The 26023-nt window shown below is 38.7% G+C and overlaps 2 protein-coding genes across 4 annotated transcripts in view; one reads left to right on the forward strand and one right to left on the reverse strand.

Moving 5' to 3' along the window:
- On the forward strand, window positions 1-12559 carry CEBPZOS (CEBPZ opposite strand). Of its 2 annotated transcripts, XM_061168813.1 has the most exons (6): window positions 1-51; window positions 1517-1710; window positions 8919-9034; window positions 10101-10145; window positions 10792-10876; window positions 12141-12559. In XM_061168813.1, exons 2-5 carry the CDS (start codon window positions 1583-1585, stop codon window positions 10872-10874), a joined length of 372 nt encoding a protein of 123 aa, XP_061024796.1. In that variant the 5' UTR covers window positions 1-51; window positions 1517-1582; the 3' UTR covers window positions 10875-10876; window positions 12141-12559. The 2 variants fall into 2 exon arrangements, with proteins under 2 accessions (XP_061024796.1, XP_061024797.1); XM_061168814.1 differs by lacking the exons at window positions 1-51; window positions 1517-1710 and adding an exon at window positions 6173-6215.
- Window positions 10736-26023, reverse strand: part of CEBPZ (CCAAT enhancer binding protein zeta) — a 21728-nt gene continuing 6440 nt past the window's right edge. Inside the window, exons 3-16 of one of the 2 annotated variants that reach the window (XM_061168810.1) lie at window positions 22890-23121; window positions 22148-22337; window positions 20634-20722; window positions 18296-18349; window positions 17656-17758; window positions 17478-17546; window positions 15889-15955; window positions 14654-14754; window positions 14139-14196; window positions 13636-13820; window positions 13141-13230; window positions 11823-11884; window positions 11640-11721; window positions 10736-11055 (exon numbers count right to left, since the gene is read on the reverse strand). In XM_061168810.1, coding sequence (XP_061024793.1) covers window positions 10916-11055; window positions 11640-11721; window positions 11823-11884; window positions 13141-13230; window positions 13636-13820; window positions 14139-14196; window positions 14654-14754; window positions 15889-15955; window positions 17478-17546; window positions 17656-17758; window positions 18296-18349; window positions 20634-20722; window positions 22148-22337; window positions 22890-23121 — 1522 coding nt within the window. In that variant the 3' untranslated portion in view covers window positions 10736-10915. Of the gene's footprint in view, window positions 11056-11639; window positions 11722-11822; window positions 11885-13140; window positions 13231-13635; window positions 13821-14138; window positions 14197-14653; window positions 14755-15466; window positions 15607-15888; window positions 15956-17477; window positions 17547-17655; window positions 17759-18295; window positions 18350-20633; window positions 20723-22147; window positions 22338-22889; window positions 23122-26023 lie in introns of those variants that run through there. The other variant, XM_061168811.1, reaches the window with a different exon arrangement.

Here is a 26023-nt window from a genome sequence, read left to right on the forward strand (position 1 = left end):
TGCTAATTCAGAGGAAAACAGCACTCCAGGGGATGGTAGATACAGGAAGTGGTGAGTCACCCTCCCAACACCCACCCTACATATAACAAACCGCCTGAACTGTGTGTGAAAGAATACAATTATCTATCTTGTTGCAGCCACTGGATTTTTGCAGTCTCCTTGTGACAGCAATTTAGCCTGTGTCCTATCTAGTACACTTTCGGGGTCAAAATGTACTCTCTTTGGCTTCTTCTTAAGTCAAGTTTCCATAAACATCTACTGAGCTTTTTTTCTTCTTTCTCCCATTCTCTTCTCCATGTCATTCTTCTTACTCTTCCTCCATTTTTTTTTTCACTAACGCTATGAACATAGTTTTTTGAAAACTGTATTTACCTTTCTCTGAAGTAACGCTGACACTGACAAAGTTAACTCCTAGTTGTGCGTAGTTACCTAGCTGCTACAGTCATTCATATATCATTTAAAATAATACCCAACATTATTGATCACTTGCATGTAGCAGACATCCTGCCAAGCCTGTAACATTACATGGATGGCTTAATGTAGCTTCACAATAGCCCTGTGAAATCGGTGTTACTATTGTTACCATTTTACAAGGGGGTTAATTGGAGTTTTACAGAGGCAAAGTAGAGTCAGCCATTTGAGGAGCTGGGGTTGGAATGCAGGCAGTGAAGCTGAGTCACCTGGCAAAAGATAATTACAGCAAGATCTCTCTTAGAGCCCCCAGTGTAGTTGTCAGTATTACTGCATTCTTCGTGCTTCTTTACCTGCTGTGAGAAAGAAGGCCGCGAGGCTTTTCACTGAAGTAAAAACACCTTACCTTCTGAGGAGACAGATTTTTATGACAAGTCATAAAATTCCCTGGATTCTAAAACATTTTAATTAATAACAGCATTTTTGGACAAACGCTATATTAAATGTATCTATCGATTGTGAGATGCATTCCAATTTCAGAAATGTAAACGTACGGAAGCATGTGCATCATAGAATTGAGGAAATTTTACCTGTCAACATAAAGTGTCTTAGTGAGGCAGGTGGTGGATGTGGGAGAGGAAATTTTAATCTCCATTTTACCGAAGGGAAAGAACTGACCCAAAGGGATTCCTAGTTAAGAATGGGTATCTAGGTTTCATTATATTTGTGATTATTTTTTTAAGGTTTGTAAAATTAAAATATTTGAGTGTCTTGCTGTTTTTCTGTTTCCATACAGCACTCCCCCTTGAAGGTCTTATTACATTACATTATAATAGGATGTTATTCAGTGTAGGTGGGAAGGTTGTGTATTTCAGAATCTCCCTCCCAAATAAAGAAAAGGTGTAAGACTGGACCCCCTGCCAAGCTGCTTAGTGGGATTGTCCCTTATATTCTAAAGAGTCTGTTTCCCTGGGGAAGGTAGAATTTAAGACATTAATTCAAACAGTGACATTGAAAAAAAACATGGCTGGATCCTAATGTCTGTAATTATAGGAGGATTTGGGGGCTGTCTGGAATTGGTAACGTGAGCTCTGATTCTTGTTAGTCTCCGTAGGTTCACAGCAACTTGTCAACCTTACAATTCTGAGTACTTGACTCTTAATTGTCTGGCATGCATGATTGCAAAATAACCCAGATTGGATCATGCATTTGCACGGGTGAGCCTTTGACTGCAGGTGGGCCTGATGTTCTGCGAAATCCCAGCTTCCCGTTTGGCTCCTGGATCCACCCAGGCCTGAGGTGAGTGGTGGTGGACCTCTCAGCTGATGCTGCCCTGGCTTGGCTCTTGCCTCTGGTGGCAGCGGCCTGGGAGGCTTATTATATTTTATTTTATTTATTTATTTTATTTTTGGCTGCATTGGGTCTTCGTTGCGGTGCGCGGGCTTCTCATTGCAGTGGCTTCTCTTATGGAGCACGGGCTCTAGAGCGCAGGCTCAGTAGATGTGGCGCCCGGGGCCCAGTTGCTCCGCGGCATGTGGGATCTTCCTGGACCAGGGCTCAAACCCGTGTCCCCTCCATTGGCAGGCGGATTCTTAACCACTGCGCCACCAGGGAAGTTCCATGGGCGGCTTACTTTAAAACTCCTTTACACAGAAGGAGAGGGAGAGGGGAGAGGGGGAGAGGGGGAGAGAGAGAGGTGTGTGTGTGGAGAGAGAGCACAAGCACAGGTGATTTTTAAAAAGTCTAAGGTGATTGAAATGAAGGCTGATTAGTAAAGCAGGGATTATGTAGCAGAGGGCTCCTGTGTGCCGATTGGTCCAAGGCTGGTTTTTAGGGGCAGGTAAACTGGACCTTCCTGTGCCATCTTCCTCTCTACGTAGTGGGGTGCCCCTTCAGATTAAGTTGTGTCTTTTTTCCTCTTCTTTAGCAAGAGAAGTGCTACTTCTCAGTGCGGTTCAGGATTGAAATTTACCTTGGAATCCAATATGTAGGGAGAGGGGTGTAACCTCTGTATTTGGGGACTTTACTAAAAACTGGCTCCCCTCATCAGAAGTTGACCATGAGGAAGTCAGGAATGGAGTCCATGAAAAGTGGATGCTGGAAACATTCAGGATCCAGAACGGTTTATCTGGTAACACTTTGGTCTCCTAGACTGAGGGTGATGGAGAACCACTCCACTCCAGAGGCCGGCAGCCGGCAGAGCCGGGGTCCTGCTCCCACCGCCCCTGCTTCGGGGACAGTGCCCCAGAGACCACAGCTCTCCACTGCTCTGTGCCCTGGGCCATCTGAAGGGAAGGCTAGGCCAACCCCAAGTTCCTGGGCCCCTCTTGTCCAGTAGGTGCCCTTTAGCAACCAGCAGCAATGGGTTATCTAGAGTAAAATTTCCTAGGTACTTGGTTTTTATCTTTTTGTTTGTTTGTTTTTAATTGAAGTATTTATTTACAATGTTGTGTTAGTTTCAGGTGTGCAGCAAAGTGATTCAGTTCTACATACACATATATCTATTTTTTTTTCAGATTCTTTTCCTATAGGTTATTACAAAATATTGAGTGTAGTTCCCTGTGCTATACAGTAGGTCCTTGTTGGTTATCTATTTTATATATAGTAGTGTGTATATGTTAATTCCAAACTCCTAATTTATTCTTATTAATGTGGAGATCCCTGCTGCCCTTGCATTTGTGACCATTACAGCAGACTGGAACTTTAGCCAGCTTCTGTGCCTCAGGCATGATGCAGCAAGGAGGACTTTTTCCTGGCTACTTGCATCCCTCTGCTAGAGTTAGCAAATCAGGACCACACTGGGAATGTGGACCCTTTGGGAGGGGTGCTGGAGACTTGGAGGAGGATGGACAGGACTTCTGAATGGGAGAACTTCAGCATTTGCATTCTGGGGTTAGGGCTGGGGCAGGTTAGTTACCTTCTCGCCCGGATTATGTAGAGGCACAGCCCTTATACCTGCTACTTGTGAATCCCTCCACTTGACACTTGTGAGAATCAGTGCCACTTTGGAAACCTGCCACCAGAGTCTCTCCCACCTCCCCCAACATCCTCTGCCTTCTACTCCAATTCAGTGATCCAATCAGCTTGGGAAGAGTCTCCACTAGAGTCTTGTCTAGTTGTCAATTAACAACCTCCATTAAATAGTTTATATACATTCCCCGGTGGAAGTGATTGAGTTTCTGTGCAATTATTTTAGTCTTTGTTATCAAGCTTTTTAATTTTCTTTCTTTTTTCAGTCTGAACCATTCCAGTTACCTTCCTAATTTGTTTTGTCATCCTGGTTCCTTTAACACTGAGGCTCTAATATTTCAAACCAACATAGCAGGGCCTGGCAGCTCAAGGCATTGAGTAGTGCCTTAAGTGATGTATACCAATATCTATGTATCTATCTATTAAACAAGTTGCTGGAAGTCATAGGGGTTGCTTTTAAAATGAGAAATATTTATTGTGGATGAGTCTTTGAATGGGAATGAATCTCTAAAGATTGTGCATGTCCTGGTTGGAGAGAAAAGGGAACCTCAACAGAGTAGGTAACGCCTGCGGGGTGGAGGTCTGAAAAGTTTTGAGAAAAATAGGTTACGACAGCAAAAACAATAACAGACAAAATAAAAAGCATCTTAGTACTAAAAGAGATCTTAGGAAAGCTTGAGAGAAAGTCAGACACAAAATGCTAATAAAATGGAGGTTCAAGCCAGAGACAGTTTCTATAGAGCAGATAGAAGAGATCAAAAGATTGTACAAAGCCCAGACGTTAAGAGGATACCAGTAGCAGGAGGGATGGTTTGGGGCTCTGGATCTGTGTAGCCCTGGATGACTTTGACTAATAATGACATGCTTTAAACGAATATAGCTTACGCATCCATATTTCTCACATGTATCTATCACATTTATGATTGTTCAGTTGTGCCAATGAACCATATCAGCTGGACTGTGAGGGTGACCACAAACTGGGTCTCCTCTTGGTGGGTGTCAGACCAAAAGACACAATCAAGCCGAAGATCAGGAGAAGGAAGGACTTATTACTTGCAGTGAGGAGAACACCAGGGACCTTTCCCAAAGCAGTGTCTCCCTGAACAGCAAGACTGGGGAAGTTTTAAGCTAAGAGGGTGCATGCATATTCATGAAGAGGTTTGGGTGGTATATGCATATTCATGAAGGGGCTTGAACAGAGGAGAATTCAGCATAGAATTGGGGCACAGGTTGACAGAATCCAAGCTTTAGCTGATTGAAGTCACAAGCGTCAGAAAAGGTCAACATCATCTTCTTTAGGTTCCAGTTGATCTGGTGGTTGAGTGGGTTTTGAATTCTGCAAAACAGCTCAAGAATGTGCTTCAGGCTAACCTTTACCACTGAAACAGTACTGGGAGTCTTTACAACCTGATTTATTATCTTGCTCTTGTTCCTTCTCTTGCCCCATAACAGTCATTTTGTTCCCTTAAGATTATTAATTACTGAGAACTGTTCAAGGGCAAGCATTGTGGCCAGGCTTGGATCACAAAATGGCTTAGGCCAAAAATGGCTTCTCTTATGTCAAGAAAGCCATGCCTGCTTCTCTTTCTCCAGGGACCCCCTACCCTATCTGCTCACAGGGGTTGGGTAAGAAAATTGAGGCAGTCACAGAAAGCTCCTCAGGGGCATTTCCTTTACCTGGCATTAACAAAGCTCCAACTATTACACCTTCATGGATCCCTCAAATCAGAAGCAAGACCCTAATCACTGTGTACTCTTCATTAGTTATTTGTGGATATATTTTACCCCCCATTAGACTATAACTTCAGTGAAGGTAGATCTGTGTCTAACTGTTTTGGGTATTTCAGGCTTTGTCATGCACATGTTTACGGTCAGCATTCAAGATGGCTGCTCTCTTGCTCTCTACATCCCCTGCTCGACCAGTCCCTGCTTCACTCACATGACTATCCAATCCTCTTAGTTATAGGGCTTAATTTGTAACTGCCTACTTGCTTGCGCCCGGCCCCAGCTGCTGGTTTCCCTGGTGGGCCAACCTGATGTGAATTCCACCTGTAAATGGTAGCCTCCTTCACCCCCTCCCTTCCAAAGTAGCGAAGATTGCTGCCATGTTCTGTCCACTCTCTGCCACACACGGTGGGGTGTTGCTCCAGGACCTTGCTTCAGATGTGTAAGATCTGCTGTCCGTAATCTATTGATGTCTCTGTTGCTGTCTCCAGGCTGTTTCTTCGGTTTCCAGGCTGGCAACTACAAAGCTTGCAGGCCTGCAGGGTGTAGCCCAACAACATGGAACCTTCATAGACCTTTATATTCCTTTTCTCCTCCTCCTCCCCTTTCCCCTATTCATTCCCCGCTTTTCCTCCTCTTATTTAGTAGGCAGTACAGGCAGTGACTCTCAAGTTTTGATTTACGAACGAATTGTTTAGGGATCTGGCTAAAATGTAGATTCTGACTCAGTACGTCTGCAGTTCTAACAAGCTCCCAAGTGATGCCAATGTTGCTGATGCCACTTTGTTGAAGGGTGTAGAAAAATGATTGAGCACAGGCTTTCCAGTCAGTGCCCTGGGTTCAAATCCAAGTTCTGGCTCTTACTAGCTGTTTAATTGTGGGCAGGGTTAAACTCTCACCTTCTCTGTAAAATGAGATACTCATAGCACCTATCATGACACAAAGTTGTTGGGAGGATTAAATAAAACAATGTAAGCAGCCTGCAGTCAGGGTAGACTTTTAGTAAGAGAACAGTAAAGGGTGATTACGGTGTGGGGCGGGGCCAACCCGCGAGGGGCGGGGCTCTGCCAGCCCTTGAGCATGCGCAGCCCGGCGAGTACGCGCCTCAGGTAAGGCACGCGTGCGGGTCTCTAGCTCAGCTTCCTCCCATGGCTGTTCTTCAGAGCGGGGAGCAGAGCAGGCTTTTGGGGGGACCTCGGCAGAGTTCTGGGGCGATACGAAGAACACTCGGTGTCAATGTATCCGTCCGCCGGAGGGGCGCCGGCCCGGCCCGAGTGTTTCCGGGTCGCTCAGTGACCTTGGCGCGGCACCGGGGCAGTGCTGCTTGCGCTGTGCGTGTGTCAGCGCCTGGCTGGGAGCCCGGGGTGGGGGGGTGTTGGGGAGGGGTGGAGAAGCCGGGTGTGTGGGGGAACCGGGGGAGCTGGGGAGCTGGCTGGAGCCGGGGCACCGGAGATGCGGAGGCCGCGAGGGGCTGAGGATCGCCGGTAGCCGGCCCGAGGCCCCCCTCGGAGGCGTCGCTGGTTGCTTGGCGCTTGACCGTGGGAACCTGGAAAAAGTGCCCTTGTTAATTGAACCCGGGGTCGTAGCAGGGAGACCTTGTCCCACATCTGGAGTGTGAGGAAAGACCTTGCTGTTTGAAATGTTGCCTGGAGATGCTGAGCCGCGTCGATTTCTAGCTTTGGGTCATAGACGAGGGGTTTTCGGACGCAACATTGCACATTTGTCTTAAGCTTGTGCACCCTAAGTCAGCTTCTCAGCCCAGTGTGATGTAACCTCATGACACACAGCCCTGCTTTTCTTCGAGCCCATCAGAGGACTGCTTTATTTTACACTTCACCGGAGTTCCATCCTTCTCCAAAATCTTGTCTAGTCTTACTCCGCCTCTGCCCGTTAGTAACCTAACTGTCGTGGATGGCTATGCCTTTGGTGGTCTTTATCAAATGGGTTTTGTCAGTCATTATAAACACCTTTTCTGAAGTTGAGGGACTTGGAATGTAAAATGTATGTATATCCGTTTTTAAAAAAGGTAAATGCTTTACTATACAGTTATTTGGACTTTGTTTTTTGAACCTTTATCCTCGCTCCCAACAAAACAAAACAAAATTCTACTTGGAGTCCTTACACTGTGGATCTGGCTGCAGGCAGGCTTGGTTTTGTTTTGTTTTTCACCCTTTGAACATTAAAAATAACCCCAAGAGAGCTCCCTGTACTGATCATGGCTTATTCCTGTCAGTTATGTACAGCATAGTAGTAGACAAAGCAGAACAAGTCTCCCACTCCCTCACCGCCTCTTGGTTATGTGTAAGTTCTTTTTTAACTCCCTCCACTTCATTTCTCTTAGGTAAGAGTAATAAAGTTTTAATCTTTTAGTTCCCAGGGTGATCACATTATCAGAATGAGAGAAGGGAATCTGGGGGCTGGGGGGGAGGGACAGCTGGTTACAATATTAGTAGGATAATCCTGCCAAAGTAGGGTATTTAATTACACCCACCCTTAGACATTGCGAAAAGGAGTTAAAATTGAATGGAATGAGCGAGAGAGCTGGGGCTGTAGAGTATTAGAGAGGAGGTGCCACCTCACACGGAGAACGGAAGAGTGTTACAGAGAATACACAGGACAGTGTTGAAATCCTGAGTTTAAAAACCACTGGTTCTCCTGTCCTTCCTGACTTTGAGGTAGAGTAAAAACTTGGGTTTAGCTGCTTCCCTGGTGGTCTAGTGGTTGAGACTCCGCACTTCCACTACAGGGAACACGGGTTCAATCCCTGGTTGGGGAACTAAGATCCCCGCATACCACTGGGCACAGCCAAAAGAAAAAAACCAAAAAACAAAACCACTTGGGTTTACATTTCATATACTCAGTAAGTCATATATGCTATTTTCTTCACTTGTTATATAGCCCTTTCCTTGTTAGCTTTTGCTTTAGTGAAAGAGAATAAAGACTTAAGCCCTTCCTTCTGACTGGCTTTTATTTTAATTATAGGAAGAGAATCAAGATTTGAAGTCTAGTTTTGCCACTTACTGGGTGATGGTGGTCAGTGTTCCCCTCATGTGGTCCAGAGGCCTCTTGTATAAAAGTCACTTGGAGTTGCCTGCAAAAGGGCAGATTACTGGTTCTGCCCTTACTGGCACCAACCCTGGAGTTGCTGAGTCAGAAACTGGGGATTGGGGAATTGCCCGCTGAGGCCCAAGAATGTGCATTTCTAACAAGCCCTTTGGGTGATGTGATTAGTTTGAAAAAACTTAGAATAGCAGCTCCTCAGGAACAAGAACCAGTTTATTGCTCAACTTTATATAAAATGCCCAGAACTGTGGCACATAGTTCAGTATATTGTATAAATAAATGAAAACTTCTAGCTATAAAACATGTACAACGACTTGCAGAATAACCTTACTTTTGTAGGGTACTTCATAAAGAACTTCACATATTGTGCCCATTAGATCATATCTTATTTAATTCCTAGTTCAGCTAAAAAAATGTTTTACCCTAACTCCCACCATTTTATATTCTTAGGCAATTTAAAAATCTCAGTTCCATAAACTGTTAGTTCCTTTCACAATGCCTTCCATTTTGTCTCCGCTCTGTGCTTTCTCCAGTCATGTCTTTGGTTCACTTGTGCCCCTTAGGCATGGAGGTTGAAAACTAGGAAAGTGAGACATGTCTAATACAACTAAGGATACGGTAACTTTAGGGTTTTATTCCTATACAATCATTCAAACTATGGGAATGAATTGGCGTTATTTTTATAGAAGTGGTACTAAGTTTGTATATGCTTATTCAGGTTTACATTTATTTGTTATTGTTAAACTTAGGATGGCCCGTACTATGGATCCACTGGCAAAGAAGATCTTTAAAGGAGTTTTAGTAGCTGAACTTGTGGGCATTTTTGGAGCATATTTTTTGTTTAAAAAGATGAACACAAGCCAAGGTAATCATAATTCAGAAATTAGTGTTTTGTAGGGGGGTGTACAGTTTGCTAATGCATTTTAGGTTAAATGGCTTCTTTAGAGAAACTGCCTTTTCAGATTCAGTGTATTGATATTAGCCATTTTATGGGCACAAGGGGAAGAAGCTAGGTGTTATTATAGAATAAATGACTCTTCTTCCTAAAAAAAAAAAAAAAATTAATGTTTGTGGACTAGGGAAAATGTTTCATACTTCCATGGATTTTACTAATGGGGGGCATAGAGCAGTGTCCTTGGTCTGGCTTAGTTTGGGAGCACAGATGGAAAAAATCCAGCTTGCCCTTACACCTCATTGTTTGGTAAGACTGAAAAAGCAAGAGGTAGCATAGCTGAATTGTCAAGTAACCAGTTTCTCAAGCTAGCAGAGTGCTTCCTCTGCATCAATACTAGCCACTAAAAGCCTTTCCCATGCCACTGGCCATCACCAAAAGTGCTTTGTCATTTTGTGGGGGAAATTTTATATTAGCGCCCTCAACTTTTAAAATCAGTAAGTGCTACTTTCTCTTTCCCTAAAGCACGGAATAGTAGTCCTGGGGTGGTGGCCATCTTTGCAACTTGTCATTTGCCTTCTTAAAGGATGGAAGGGTATAAAAGAAAACATCCAAACGGTATTTAAAAGCAAAGTAAAGTTTAAGATCATTTCAAAAATTGGGTGTAGTGAAGTCTTATGTCTAATTCTCTAACAAGGTAAAATGGCATCCATAAAAACAATTTATAAAATTACACAAGGGAATTTCACATTAACACTGAAAATTTGCTTTTAAATACCGTTTCAAAATAAATTACATCATATATATAGGCCAAGTTTTAAAAACTCCAAAATAACTAGGGAAGGCTACATAAAAGGTTTAAGTGCAATTTACACCCTATTTAAAAAGATACAGTTCCTGGATTACCAAGGACTTTTAACACAAATTTCTAATTTATAGGATTCCTATCTTATAGACCCTAAAGCTAGCACTAAGTTATGGCTCCATGTGTTATAACAATGAATTTCTAATCATGCCTAATTTTAAGACTTTTCATTAGATTTCAGGCAAACAATGAGCAAGAAATTCCCTTTCATCTTGGAAGGTATGTTTTTCCTTAAGTGAAATTAAGAGTACAAAACAACCTTTTCAGGTAACCTTTATAAATTGTTTCTTTATGACCAATTAAGGGCTAAATGACTTTAATTTTGTGATGCCAATTTCCAAAAATACTGTTCATTTCTATTTTCACTCCTTCTGAGAACACAGTGGAGAAGATTCTCATCCCAGTTAGCCAACGGGTTAATCCAGCTAATGGGCTGGATTCTTAATTCTTCCAGTGGGTTAAGAATGTAGACTTTGGAATGAGACATATCTGAGTGTGACGGAATCAAATCCACAGCTTAAAACTTAAAACCAATCTCTGATTTGCGAACTTCTTGGAGCTTTTTCTTTCTCCGTCAAGTAGAGATAATAATGCCTATCTCATGAATTGTTGTAAGGATTAAACAAGATAACATTATGTAATTACTTCACACAGTATCTGGTATAAAGTAATGCTTAGTAAATAGTGTTCATTACAATGATTAGCAGAGATTCTAGAGCTTATACACAACACATGTATCCTATTGTTATCCTTTTCATTTTACCATGTAGAAATAAGGGGAAAAAAAGCTTGATTTTTTTCTCAATATAGTTTAATTTTAACACTTTTACATGATTTCATAAATGACAGCTATTTCTATTTATAGTTTATTACAAATCCATTGAACACTCTGGAATGTATGGAATCAGAGAGCAAGATCAAGAAAAATGGCTGAACAGCAAAAATTAGGAGTAAGTAGAATTTTAACTTGTAATTTACTTAGAAAACACTCATTTTCTTTGCTTTTTAATTTTCTGAGTGGTTTTTGGCCTCTTGTTTCTAAAATTTTTCTTCCTCTTGATGATGCTTTTCACATCTCTGTTGTGTAACCAGTCATCGCGTTCAGCCTCCCACCTAAGCTGTTTGAGACCTTTGAGGAGGGAGAAAAAAGATAAGCACATTGTAGACTCTTAGAGGCCCCACCGAACATCCTAACAGGAACGTCCAGTCTGCCATGACCTACAGTCATTTCCCATCCACTGCACAAACCCCTCCTTGGTTGTTGCTTTCCTTCCATATTTATCATCAAAGATTTACTGTTTACAGCAAAGGAACAAATGCTCTGAAGATTTTGTTTCCCCTGAACACTTACTGGTGAAAGAAGAGCAGCCAGTAACTATCAATATCAGAAATAATTAAAATGCCTATAAAGTATTTATAAAGTTACTTAGCAAATTCATACTATATAAAAATAGCCTGCCTCCATAAAAAAAAAAAAAGTAACTTTTGTAGGCTGTAGTCTTTTTTCCTGTAGTATAAATACTTTTTAATCCCATGTGCTCTGCAGACAGAGGTGAAAAAGCCATTCTTTCCAGGTTGTAAGGAACCATTTATCCCTTCTTACTATAAAAAGGTCCTCCAAAAATATTCAGATTTTCAGAAATTCTAAGTTAAAGCCTAAGTTAGTTAACCTAATTCGAAGTTAAAACCTAAATAAAAATTCAAGTTACTTACTTGCATTATCTTTGTTAGCCATGGCATTCATGCCAATGTTATCAAACTTGGATCCCATATTTTCATCCAACAGGTGGCCAAACTTTAAAAGAAAAAAAGAGGGGGGGATGCACATATTAGAAAACTTAAAAAACAATGTATCAATAGAATAGCTAACTGCTTAAAGCAGTACATTAGCCTTACCTCTTCAGCAGATACAAATAGGTTGGAGTCATTGAAATTTCTTTTCTTTTTTTTTCTTGGTCCTTAAAAAAAAGTGTAAGTCTAGATTATTAAATTGTAAATCCAATGATTTTGGATAAATACAATCTTCAACATAGTTTTGTTAAAAAATATATATATTTGGGTTAAAACACACAATTACAATTATCTTCTAGTATCATTAGGTATCTGGCATTTAAAGACAGAAAAATAACTTAAAAGTTAGTATAAAGTTTTTTTTTTAAAGTTAATATCCTAATAGGACTGTTGAGGTGACAACAGTGTCTTCTTGTCTTTCAGATTTGACCATCGATCAAAGTTTGCCCTATTTTGTAGTATCAGGCAAGATTAAAATTCCAAAGTTGACATGGATGGATTTTAGACTAAGTGTAAACTCTAATTAAGTCAGAGGTTTTGTTCTTTGGACTGTGAAGAAATTGATGGAAGGTTTGTTTATTATGTGATAAATGGAGTTTTGTTTACTACTCAAAATAAACCTGTTCTTTAAAATCCCCCTCTCCTTTGCCCTTTGGTACCACAAGTTTTTCTTCTATGCCTGTGAGTCTGTTTCTGTTCTGTAAATAAGTTCATTAATGTTTATTACATTTTAACTCACACTATCTAAAACTATATTAACTAAAAATATTGCTTTTATCCATTTTCACTTTACCTGAAACAATACTTAAAACTCTACATCAATGTCTCTACTAGAGCCACTTTGGAATAAAATTCGTCATAAAATATTTATCGTGCTTTCTACATTTTTATCAAAAACTTAATATTGTCACCTGATATAGTACTTTTTTCCTTTTATTAGCACCAGAGAAGTTACACTAAAAGACATTAATCTGTTATCATATACTTTAAAAATTCCTATCTGTTTTATATATTTTTGAGGTTATAATCATTTTGTCATGGCAGCAAAATGGCAGATCTCATTAAAAAAGGAAAATGAAGTTAATAAAGAGCATGGGTTTTTAGATGGGTCAAATGGGAAGGATAAGAGTTGATAGAGAAAAGGAAAAAGGCAACAGGTGTCTATGGAAAATCCAGGGCTTACGTAGTATTGAATGGTTTAAACATGAATGAAATGATGATCTAGAGCTATTTAAATGAGAGGAGTGAATTTGGGAAGAAAAAATAATTGAAGGTGGATGTGAGAAACAACATTTTTCATATATTAAAAATACGTTTAAGACTTCTTATCCATTAGAAAAGTTAATTTCCCAAAATGATAATGAACAATAGCTTTCCCATGCTCATTGCTTAGGTTTAAAAGAGACTCAATACATTTTCTTACCTTGAAATGACCCAGCAAAGTCAAAATCATTTGCACCTTTTCTCTTGCTTTTCTTACTATTGACTTTGAAGCTGACGTCATCATCAAGTTCTGTTACCAAAAGAAACCCTGCTGTTATTAAGCAATTTAAGAAAACAGTAGAACTGCTATAGGGCTATGATGATGAATATTGATTAACTTTTAAAAACTACAAATTACCATTACCAACATTTTAAAAAGGCAATATAACAGCTCGACAGGTATAGCACAGACAGCCTCATTGCTGATTAAAATAAAAGCCCAAAACAGAAACTCAACTGCTGATAAAACAACAACAAAAAAACCCTTCAGTTTCAAATGAGAGGAGAAAAAAGAAAAGGTCCTCTTTAAATTTCTGTCTGATCTGAGTATTAATCTGAATACAGGGTAATATTAAAAAACCTTCAACAGAAAAACTAGCCTATGCTGAGGAAGAAAGCTCCAGTTTGTTTCTGTCTTATATTTTTAAAAGTTTACCTGGAATGCCCTCATTTTCATCTAACACATCCATGAATGTTCCTCCATCTTCCTCAATTTCACTAAATTCTTCATTCATACTTCCTAAGGAAACTTCATCATCATCCAAATTACCAAGGTCCTCATCTTCTGAATCTTCATCTTCTAAGTCATCCTTAGCTCCTTTTGCTTTCTTCTTCATGTTGCTGAAGAAAAAGAACAACTTGAAATGTAAAAGAGGACTTTGTTTTCTCAGGTATGTTTTGGTGACCAGCAGGGCATTAGGCTGTTAACAGAATTCAAAGGAGAGTTACAGATGGCTCAGAGCCTTTATTTAATATACTAACGGGCATTATAAAGGTCCAAAATGAAAGTACTGTGTCCACTTCCCAAACTTCCTTCAATACCTAATACCTTTCTCCTATACAACACATAGTCCTGTGCTCCACTGTTCCGAGGGACAATAATTTGAGAAACGCTGGGAAAAGTTAAAAAAAAAAAAAAATTGAAGAAAAGTATTTTACCTAGCAAAGTCAAGGTCATCCTTTCCAGAGGTGAAACAATTATCTTCTTCAAATGTGTCTGCCAGAGAACAATATACAAACTGTGAGATTTAGCAAGGAATAACAAAGTTGACATGTCTTATATTTGAATCAATCAACACATCATGATTTGGCTGTTCATGATAAGTAAACACCAAAATGATATACATCTGACACTGCTGGTGTTTTACTAATCTACACAAACCCATGAATATGCCGACCTTAATTAAATCCCTAAACTAAATGCGTTCCAGTTAATTTTAGCTTCTTTCTACAGTTCTTTTATGGAAAGAGGGAAAATATCAAATAAAACAATATTTAGCAATTGCAGACCTTTTTACTCCATTAGAACTATTTATGTGCTTATTTTTAGTAGGTGTAATATGATACGCAACATGTGAGCTCAATGTAAGCTTATCTAATTTCTCTTTTTATTTTCAGTCTAAATTCCAATAAAATTTTTCTAACTCTGTGGATTATAAAGGTAAACAAATTACCAATCATCTTTTCAAATTCCTCATCATCCACATCTTCTATACTTTCTTCATCTTCATTCCGTTTTTGTTTCACTTTAACACTAGCAACTTTTTTATAATACCTAAAATAAAATGCATGTTATATATTTGATAATTTTATCATAGGGCCCATTTTACTATAATCAAAGCACCTATGGCCAGTGTCACAAACAAGTGAAAAGCTGTTAACTCAGCTGATTTAGGCTTGGTTCTTCATAAAAACACCTTAACTCATCTTAATTAAATGGCATAGTAAAAGGTTGTTTTAGCATCAACACGATTGAAATGATAACAAGTATTCGAATATTAGAAACTGTGGCTCTAAATGACCGTAATCACAATATTTTATCAGTTAGACTTTTTCTTCTATCAGGGTACAGTGAAACTTAGCATTTTGCAGATGGGATCATAGCCTCAAAATTCTTTACACAAAATATTTTTTAAAAAAGCAAACCAGGGACTTCCCTGGTGGCGCAGTGGTTGGGAATCTGCCTTCCAATGCAGGGGACACGGATTCAAGCCCTGGTCTGGGAATACCCCACATGTCGCAGAGGAACTAAGCCCGTGCGCCACAACTACTGAGCCTGCGCTCTAGAGCCTGCAAGCCACAACTACTGAGCCCGCGCGCCTAGAGCCTGTGCTCTGCAATGAGAAGCCCGCGCACCGCAACGAAGAGTAGCCCCCGCTCGCCGCAACTAGAGAAAGCCCGTGCACAGCAACGAAGATCCAGTGCTGCCAAAAAAAAAAAAGGAGCAAACCAAATCGAACTCAATTACCCAATCAACCAGATAAGATAATAGTTCCTTTACTATTACAAGGCATTAGTTTTAATACTAGTAGGTTTAGGACTTATCTCCATAGTAGTGCGGTGAATTTTGCTATTTCTACTCAGAGCCATGTTTTGGACAAATAACTCATGAGTTACAGATTTAAGCCTGTAAGAAAATTACTAGAGTAAAAAAATTTTTTTCAAAGTCAAGGTTCTTAAAACAAAATTTATGCTAAATTATTAAAAACAAAACCCTCAAATTTACTTGTTTTAGTTTCATTTAGATATCTTAACATTAGCAAAATGACATTTCTAAACTCCCCTCACAAAAATGGATTGACGTATCCTTTGCCCTTTTCAAGATAGGCCTATGTTAACAAAGCATTTATGGAATCTAAAAATTTAAAATTTAACAGTTCTCCAAATCAAACAGTATTAAATATATTACCTGTAGAAAAACACTTCATCCACTGGTATTTGGCTTTCTTCTTTTGCAAGGAACTCCTTACTGTTAACTAGGAAAACAAGTTAAAAATTTTAAGTAATTCTTTTTATATTATTCAAGCTCTTAAGACTAAATACAGAATACCTATAATGCGTTAGAATCTCAAAGATTCTAAAGTCTCATAATGTGAGGAAGTTGGACAGAAGGCATCTTATAAATTTATTTATTTATTTATTGGCTGTGCTGGGTCTTCATTGCTATGCACGGGCTTTCTCTAGATACGGCAAAAAGGGGCTACTCTTCGTTGCGGTGGCTTCTCTTGTTGCGGAGCACGGGCTCTAGGCATGCAGGCTTCAGCAGTTGTGGCACGCAGACTCAGTAGTTGTGGCTCACGGGCTCTAGAGCGCAGGCTCAGTAGTTGTGGCGCACAGACTTAGTTGCTCTGCGGCATGTGGGATCTTCCCGGACCAGGGCTTGAACCCGTGTCCCCTGCACTGGCAGGCGGATTCTTAACCACTGCGCCACCAGGGAAGTCCCTGGACAGAAGGCATCTTATAGTGAGAAGGACAACCTCTGGAAAAGTCTGTGTGGAGGAAACCCAACATTTGAAACTTCATCGGCTGCAATACAGTTTGTAGCCATCAGTGCGTCACAGTGAAAGAACAGGGTTCTCTTGTCCTCCAGTTGCATCCAGGATCCAAATTTCAAGAGAAACAAAGACTCAAAAGAGTTCTCTTAATAATCACTTTAAACTTGTCATTTTTCACCTTGGAAAAATGACAACAATGCCTGCCATTCTGGGAATAGGAAGCAAACACAGAAGTATCCACAATTTAACTTAATACTGAGGAAAACTAAGAACCAAGAATAAGGAACTACAATATATTAGTGCTTCCTCATCAGAATAAAAATTTCAGGCTCATCTTGGTTAAAAGGGTATTTGGCTTCTGATTCCAACTCTAACTTTGGGCAAGTCCTTTTATGTCTGGACCTCTGTGATATAAGTCAATTAGAAATTAAATGATTTATAAGTTGTAACTGAACCCTAGACTGTGAACAAAAAGGAGCTGGGATCTAGTATATAAAGAAATACCTGCTGTGAATACAAGAGCAGAATTAGATCCACAAGACGGGTACTAAATACCTGTTGAAATAAGTTTAAAATGATGCTCTGTGACAAAATCTGTTGTGGGTATTTCCGCCAAGCCCATTAGAGAGCTTAAAACGGTCTGAGCTCTAAAAGGTAATTACATGTGGGCAGTGTCACTGATAAAGCTATAGCTTTACCTATAGATGATACAAGAAAGGCAAATGCTAATTGTTGAAGATGGGTGATGGTTATGGGTGGGGTGGGGAGGGTCCATCATATCACTTGTGTATATATGCTTTGGATATGTTTGAAATTTTCTGGAAAAAAAAAAAAAGGCCCAATCTCAGTAAACTTGAAAATGCATACCAATCTTGGCAACAAAGATGGATAATATCTCTGGTGCTTAGGTTTTATTCTGATAAAGTAGCGCAAAGAATAACACAATTTATGTGTTACTGACTTGTACTGTTGTCAGGTTCAACCGTCCAGGCTTTATACTTACCAGCAAGACTACGAATATCCTTCATAAAATGTTTTCTTTTTGGCTGCATCACAACACTGTCTGTGTTTTCTGAAATGTAAAATCAAGACAGTGTAATGTAAAACCTAGTTATATATGCTCATGTTGTTTATTGAATATTAACAGTGAAAACCAAAAAATTCATCAAATAGAAGCATACCTTTGCCTTTATGTGGCTTTGGATTTCGGTATACAAATCGATCCAAGAATCTCATTAGTGTGAAATCCTGTAGTGGATCCCCTGAATACTCAACATAATTTCCCTGAAAGGCAGGGGGAGGGAATTAAGAAATTATATATATACATCCAGAGAAAAAACAAGAAGAAAAGCATAAGCATCTACTACATTGCTTCGAAGGCACAAATATGCAATAAAAGACCCTTCAAATATCCCTTTCATGCATGTTATTCTTTTCTTGAAGAAATTAAACACACACTCATATATAAATGCACTGCTGATTTTATGAATAGTCAGATAGTATTATGTTATCTAACCATTAACCAGGAACCAAACCCTGACTGGCAAACATGACAAAAGGGAAAGGGGAGGGCAATCTTTCTTCAGGAGCAAAGCCAGGATGTAGTAAATAACTCTTGTGGTTTTGTAATATCCTGTATTTCCATTCATCTCAAAGTGGGAAGAATTATCTGCTGCTCTGTATCAAACAAGTCATTGCTCCTTTACAACAGCAGAAAAATGTACACGATTCTATCTAGTAAACACTGACTAATTATTGATTATCTAAAACTGGATTACTTATTTTCTTTAATTTCTTGTCTTCTGAATATTTGAGACTTACCTGAAGGATAGTCTTTGCAAAAAGGGCCACAGAGGGATGAAAATGCTCAGAAAGCTAAAAAGAAAAATGTGAAATAAGGTCAACTCCTACCACAGTTGCAGATTATTTAAGAAAATCCAAAAAACTGAAACTTAAGCCGATACATCAGAAGAGTGATTCTCAAAGTTTTGGTCTCAGGAACACTTTATATACTTAAAAATCAAGGACCTCAAGAGCTTCCGTAATTTAAGTGGGATATATCTATTGATATTTACCTTATTAGAAATTACAACAGAAAAATTTTAAACACTTATAGTTCATTTGAAATTAACAATAGGGCTTCCCTGGTGGTGCAGTGGTTAAGAATCCGCCTGCCAATGCAGGGGACACGGGTCCGAGCCCTGATCCAAGAAGATCCCACATGCTGTGGCGCAACTAAGCCCGTGCGCCGCAACTGCTGAGCCTGCGCTCTAGAGCCCACGAGCCACAACTACTGAGCCAGCATGCTGCAACCACTGAAGCCCATGCACCTAGAGCCTGTGCTCCACAACAAGAGAAGCCGCCACAATGAGAAGCCTGCGCACCTCAACAAAGAGTAGCCCCCACTTGCCGCAACTAGAGAAAGCCCGTGCGCAGCAACGAAGACCCAACACAGCCAAAAATTAAACAAATTTTAAAAATAAATAAATAAAATTAACAATAAACATATTACATATTAATATAAATAATGTTTTATGAAAAATAACTTTTTCAGAACAAATAAATATTAGTGATAAAAGCATTATTTTCCAGTTTTGCAAATCTATTTAATGTCTGTTTTAACATAAGACAGTGGATTCTCATATCTGCTTCTGTATTCCATGTTATTTTAGTTGAAGTACATGAAGAAAATCTGGCTTCACACAGATATATAGTTGGAAAAAATAGGATTAACCAATAGTCTTTCACATAATTGTGGGGTTTTTTTCTTTGATACTATACCAAAATTGAAGATTAGTTGCAGTATGGAATCTGAAACCCTATCAATCAGCTTTTGGTACTTGCTACTTAAAATTAACTGGTCTACAGTGAATGGATCTTTTATCCATGCTTGACTTCATAACACTGTGTATTAGTCATATGGAAAATACTGACTTTGTGAGTTATGCAATTCTTCCAAATGCTGGTCACATTTCATTCAACATCACAGAAATCACATTGTTAGTATCACCACTCCTTTCAATCAGAAAAGGTACTGAGAAACTGTTAAGCTCAAGACGGTGGTTACAGGAGTTCTAAAATTTTAACCTTTGCTTAAAAGCTTGAACGTTATCATTGACAACACATACTGTCAGCTGTTTTGATTGAAGTAACAGGTTCACGTCATGCATTTTCAAGAAAATATCTCTCAAATACCCAAGTCTGAATGACCAGCCTGTCTGTCAGCCAGACAGCTAGCTGCATTTCCAACAACTACACAGGCACTTTTCCTTGAGACATGAGACAACCCTCATACTTAGGTCTGCAGCAGAGCATGTTATGTGTTCTTGTTATATATACACACAGAATATTAAAAAGACATGTATGTACTTTGGGGTCAAGATAATAAAATCAACAATTTTTCCTGCCTCATCATTCTTCTGTGATGCTGGCATTTTTCCCCCTCTGCAAGTATGTGGCAATGAAGAATGTAATGCCCATGAGTGCAGCTTGGTACTACTGTTTGTATTTGTTTTAAGGCACCAGCAGTTTTATCCATCATTTCTTTAATACCATCAGTGCCACTGTCAATAGTGACAAAGGCAAATAATGTCTTGGTATCACTATGAAAGTAGTTGTGACCTTGCAGACTCGCTAACAAGGTGTCAGGGACCCACAGGAGTCTGCATGGGTAGACACTTGCTTTAGCAAAAAAATCATAGAAAGCTTATTAGAAATATGAGTTCCTTTCACACATTTAAAAAGTAACTTTGCTTGCAAAAAGTTTTATTATCACTAAACCTTTCAGAGATATCTAAGGCATAAAGCAAAATTTATCCATTTTACAGAGCCATTATATGCAATAGTATGCTTACAAAAAGCAAAATTTACTTATAGCCATGTATAACATCCTTATTCTGCAGGCACATTATTTAAGATTTTCTACATGTGAATGTAGAAATGTGTAAATTTAACGTTTTTCAGAGGCAACAGAAATACGGGTTATAAGGCATTACAGCCAGGTGACATACTTCAAATTGCTTTCTTATGCCAATTAATGTCTAAATAACTAAACTCCTGTATTTATCACTTACAAGAAAAATGGAAACTTGAAGGTGTTAAATCCATGGGGCAAATATATAGCACAGTTGAATTAAGAGACAATTTGAAATTATTTTACCTTTTTGAGTTCCCAAAGACTTGTATTTTCAGCTCCACAGAACAAAGGGTTTCTACTGAATGGATCATATGTGTTTAACTGTTTGCCACCTGAGAACACAAATATAGTATTTCTCAAATGCTCTATTCCTAGCCCAAGAGGTCACTACACCCACCGGGATCAATGCTGTCTCTGACAATTATTAAGTATCAACATTTTTAGTTAGCCAGGCATCTTACCTAGAATAAAAACTCCAAGCCACCAGAATTTATCTTGGTACCTAAGCTAGCATTTGCTATTGAGTAAACCAGGCAGCATATTTATCCCAACTACTAAAAGCTCCCCTTCAAAATTTATCCCCTTTTCAAATAGGTACCCATTTCTCGGTCAATTAGGTCATTAAGTGTTAAGATGACAAATGACCTGAAGATGAAACAGGTCTAAATTCTTTTGGAGCTTTAGAGTACACTGAATGTTTGTCATTAAATTATGCCCAGAAGTAAGTCTCACTTGGAACAGGTTTTATATTATCTTCTTCATGTTTTTAGCAACTCCAGATTAGAAAATTTAAAACAAGGAAACTTCAGAACACGCAAGGAACTGTCTACTTCACAATGCACATGCCTGTCATCCTTCTAAAGGATTATTCCCGGTTTAGCCTTCAGGGCAACTGATGGATTCTTTTAAAAACTTCCTGGTGGCTACCATATTTCTCTTTCATACTTCACAAGCAAACTAAAGTTCAGAGAGATGAAATAATTTGACCAAGAGTCCCACAACAAGTTTGAAGAAATGGGTCTGGCACCTTTCTTGATCCTCAAGGGTAGTGTGCTTTTCTTTACAGCCTCAAATGAAAAGCCTGCATTTCTAAGATTTCTTTTGGCTCTAATAGTCTATTAATAGACTTAATTCAGTTTGTGTGTATGGAAAACATAGTTTCTATATCAAGAATGTTTTCAATCCTAAAACATTACTTTAAGGAACTACAGAGGGTAAACATGATGCTTGAACAAAGTAACCACAAGTTCCACACTATTCACAATATGTAACCAAATACTTTTGTTTGTAAAGCAAACTTTGTGTACACATATGTGTTGTTTTCATATATGTTCCATGCAGGAGGCCTTTACATGTACAGATAAAGATCAAGAAACTAAAACTCATTCAAAAGTATAAACTTATTACACTTACAGCTGAAGGAAAAGAGATCTACTGTGCATCTAACATGGCCACAGTTTTCTCACTAAATCTTCACAGCTCCAAAAGGTATCTGCTTTAATTTCTAAGATTTAAATTATTTTAAAAGATGTATTTATTATCTGTAGTACTGTTCATAAGTAAGTCAATGATTCATTATATTAAAAATTTACTTCTAGGATCCTAATTATATCTGGTTATGAGTGCTCCCATCTAAAATAAAGCAATATTGAGGCCTTCTAAAATGGTATAATATTAATTTCTATTAAGATTAAAGGGGAATCCAGTTCCTCGGTTTAAAAATTCAAGAAAATAATTTAAAGATTTAAGAAACTCACCTTTCAAATTATCAAAGTGCACCCAAGAAGCAGACGCTAACTTTTTGGTTTCCACATGACTTTCAGACACAGTTTCTTCCATCGCAACTTTTTTCATGGTATCTGTATCTGTTTCTTTATCTGCATCAGTGAATTTTTCTGTTTCTTCATCATCTCCTATGTCAATAAAATTTTCTTCCTCATCAGACTCCTAAAAAAAAATGGTTTAATGAATCTGGGTTAATCAACGGGAAGAGTATTCAATTACATGAAGTAGTTTTGAAGAAGATCTGTTTATTGCAATTCTGATGAAACGTGAAAGTTCCATCAATGGAATTTAGAATGAGAGGAGACCACATTCTTATTCCTAAATGTAACAGAGTTAAGTTTTGAGCCAAGAATCCCTGAGACTTTGAAAGCATTCAGCCCTCAAATGAATTGAGTTGTTGTAAATAACCCTATGAGGTAGGTGCTATTACGTCCATTTCACAACTGAGGAGATAGGCTTAAGAGATCTATTAGCTCTATAACTGTAACTATCTCATATAATCACATTTTAGGGTAGTTTGTTACGAGTAAAGGGGTGAAGCAACATGCCCACCTAGTAAACTGTACACCTGGGACTAAAATCCAGGTCGGTCTAATTCCAGGACTCACACTCTGCTCCAGAGAACTAAGTAAGTTATTGTCACTGAAGCAAAGAAGAAAAATACCAAATATATTTCAGAACCCACTCGATTTAAAAAGCAATTGTAAAATATACCGGAGGATCATCTAGTTGACTTCTTAAACCTGGTTTTGCTTTAAGGATCTCAGACACAAGATATAAAGCTCCACATATGAATGGCGGCATCTGTTCACACGTAACCTGAAGTAACCTCTTCACAAAAGCCTTCACCCTCCGCAACATGATGTCAGCTTTCAGAGACTTGTAGACAAGGTTAAGAAACATGGCTTGCTTAGAACACAACATTAACCCCGGATCCAGCATCTTCCTGCAAAACAGAAACAAGATTGCGTTTATTCATAAAACATCCCCATACCCAGCAACTACTAGAGGCAACTACTAACCTCATCTTAGTCAGGAATAACCTTGCTGCTTATTTTAGAACAAGAGACCATTTCTGCCCTAAGATATAAGATGGAAGTCAATGACCAGAATAGAAAGAGTGATGATAGTACCAGGGGGAAGAAAAGCCACAGGAGCACGACTTTCTTTTTTGTGTGTGGTTTCTTTTCTCTTTTCCAAGTGGTTTTCTATTCTCTAGACCAACAGGGCACAGCCCTAACAGTATAATTTTTCATATAGATAAAGAACTGCGCATGGAAGGCTAATCCAAAACCAAACAGTGAAAACTGACCTATGAAAGCAGTCAACTAGACCAGGGTTCTTATCCTTGCATCACTACCTACTAGCTGGGTGACCAGAGGCTGCCTCCACATGGCTCTAGTGAAGACTGTACATGTATAGTAGAAAACTGAATTGTGAGAATCTCTTGTTCAATGTACTACCTGTGTAAATCCTTCCTATACACTATTCTGTGCCCAGAATGCTATTCTCCAACTGTCTGCACGTCCATAGGTTCCTCCGTTATTCTCTATCTCAGTCCCACGTTTATCTTCTTTATAGTTTAACACATTTTGTTTCCTTTCTCTTTTTTCCCCCCAAAGTCCAATGGAACAGGGACTGTGCCTGTGTTATTCACTGTTGTAACCCCAGTGCCTGGCACTTAATAAGCACTCAATATTTGTTGAATGAGTAAGTGGTTCATTCCATGGCAAGTGCTCGTTCAATGTCTCTCATGACTGAGGATTGCTCACTCTCACTCTAGGAGCACAGTCCAATTTTGGACAACTCATTTTTGCCAGAAAACACCTTCTTTATCCACAGCTGAAATCTGCTCCTGTGTAATTTCCAACCATCAATTTTACTACTGCCTTCTGAAGCAACACAAGCAACAAGAGCAAAAATAAACAAGTGGGACTACGTAAAACTAAAAGCCCTCTGCACAACAAAGGAAACCATCAACAAAATGAAAAAGCAACATATGGAATGGAAGAAAATATTTGCAAACCATGTATCTGATAAATGGTTAGTATGAAAAATATATAAGGAACCTCATACAATAGCAAAAAACTCCCAAATAATCCAATTTAAAAATGGGCAAAGGACCTGAATAGACGTTTTTCCAAAGAAGACACACAAATGGCCAAAAGGTACGTGAAAAGGCGCTCAATACTACTAATCATCAGGGAAATGGAAATCAAAATCACGTCGAGATATCAACTCACACCTGTTAGGATGGTTATTATAAAAAAGACAGGAGTTAACAAACATTGACAAGAATGTGGAAAAAATGGAACCCTTGTACACTGTTGGTAGGAATATAAATTGCTACAGCCATTATGGAAAACAGTATGGCAGTTCCTCAACAAATTAAAAATAAAACTATCATATGACCCAGCAATGCCACTTCAGGGCATATATCCAAAGGAAATGAAGTCAGTATCTCAAAGAGCTATCTGCACTCCCACATTCACTGCATTATTCACAATAGCCAAAGTATGGAAACAACCTATGTGTGTGTCAACAGATGAATGGATAATGAAGATGTGGTATATACACACAATGGATTATTATTCAGCCACAAGAAAGAAGGAAGCCCTTTTTGTGACATGTATGAACCTGGAGGACATTATGCGTAGTGAAAAAAGAGAAAGACAACTACTCTAATGTCATGTATATGTAGAAGCTTAAAAAAAAAAATCAAATTCATAGAAATAGGGAACAGATTGGTAGGGGGTGGGGTAATGGGGAGATGTTGGTCAAAGGGTGTAAGCGTTCAGCTGCATGGTGAATATAGTTAATAATACTGTATCGAGTACTTGAAATTTGCTGAGAATACATCTTAGGCATTCTCAATCCCTCCCCCCAGTAGTAACTATGTATGTGAGGTGATCCATGTGTTAATTAACTTGATTATGGTAATCATCACAATGGATACATGTATCAAATCTTCATGTTGTATGCTTTAAATATATACAATTTTATAGGTCAATAAACTGGTTAAAAAACCCACAACAAAATAACCTAATTATATTTTTACACGACAGCCTTTCAAATACTTGACCATTTACTATAGCTATTATTTGTCCTTCTCTCCCCCAAAGTCTCTCTTCTGCAGGCTGCTGAGATATTATCTCATATGATAATTTTAAGATTCTCTCTTTATCCTGTTTGCTGAATCCTAGAGATGCTCCAAATGGTCTGGACCCCCAGACATTAGGACACCCAGAATTAATACAATCCTCCAGATAACCACTCCAAAAGTGGAATCAATCCTTTTGTTCTAAGCACTTTTAATCTTTTTCTACTAACACTAGAAATGAAAATATTTAACCTTGCGAGGCATTTTCATATTGCTCACATATCTAGTTTTCCCCATTTGTCAGTTCCACAATTCTAGTACCTACTGGTGATATTCTGAGAAAGTCTATGTTATTCATATAATCTTTGCTATTCCACTTTCTCTCTTCTCATTTGAATTTTTCAACATTTCCATCCATTTTGGCACTCATTTTAAATCATAAGTTCCATTATGCATCAAAAGAAAAACTTGAGAATTTAGATGGCTGTTGTCTCCACCATTTGACCCAGAATACGTTCCTGGAGTTTTTGATAAATCACGTTTTTGTAAACCAAATCGCTTCTTCATTTCTTCTATCCCTCAACTAATATCAGGGAATTTTTATTTAAAGGATTTTTAATAAAACCAAGAGAAAATAAATACTTTAAAAAGGCTTAAAAGCCCTTTGAGGGAATCCATCTGTGAGAGCTCTTGGCAAACAGTAATTTAAAGAGTTAGGAATGTACTCCTCAGAGATGTTAGACTGCTG

The sequence above is a fragment of the Eubalaena glacialis genome, chromosome 14 (genome assembly GCF_028564815.1).
Source record: "Eubalaena glacialis isolate mEubGla1 chromosome 14, mEubGla1.1.hap2.+ XY, whole genome shotgun sequence".
NCBI lineage: Eukaryota > Metazoa > Chordata > Mammalia > Artiodactyla > Balaenidae > Eubalaena > Eubalaena glacialis.

Coding starts and splice junctions, on each gene's coding strand:
- CEBPZOS (XM_061168813.1), top strand. CDS start 1,583: ATGCATGATTGCAAAATAACCCAGATTGGATCATGCATTTGCACGGGT. Junction 1,711..8,918: donor TGGATCCACCCAGGCCTGAG/GTGAGTGGTGGT, acceptor TGTTAAACTTAG/GATGGCCCGTACTATGGATC. Junction 9,035..10,100: donor AAAGATGAACACAAGCCAAG/GTAATCATAATT, acceptor ACTTTTCATTAG/ATTTCAGGCAAACAATGAGC.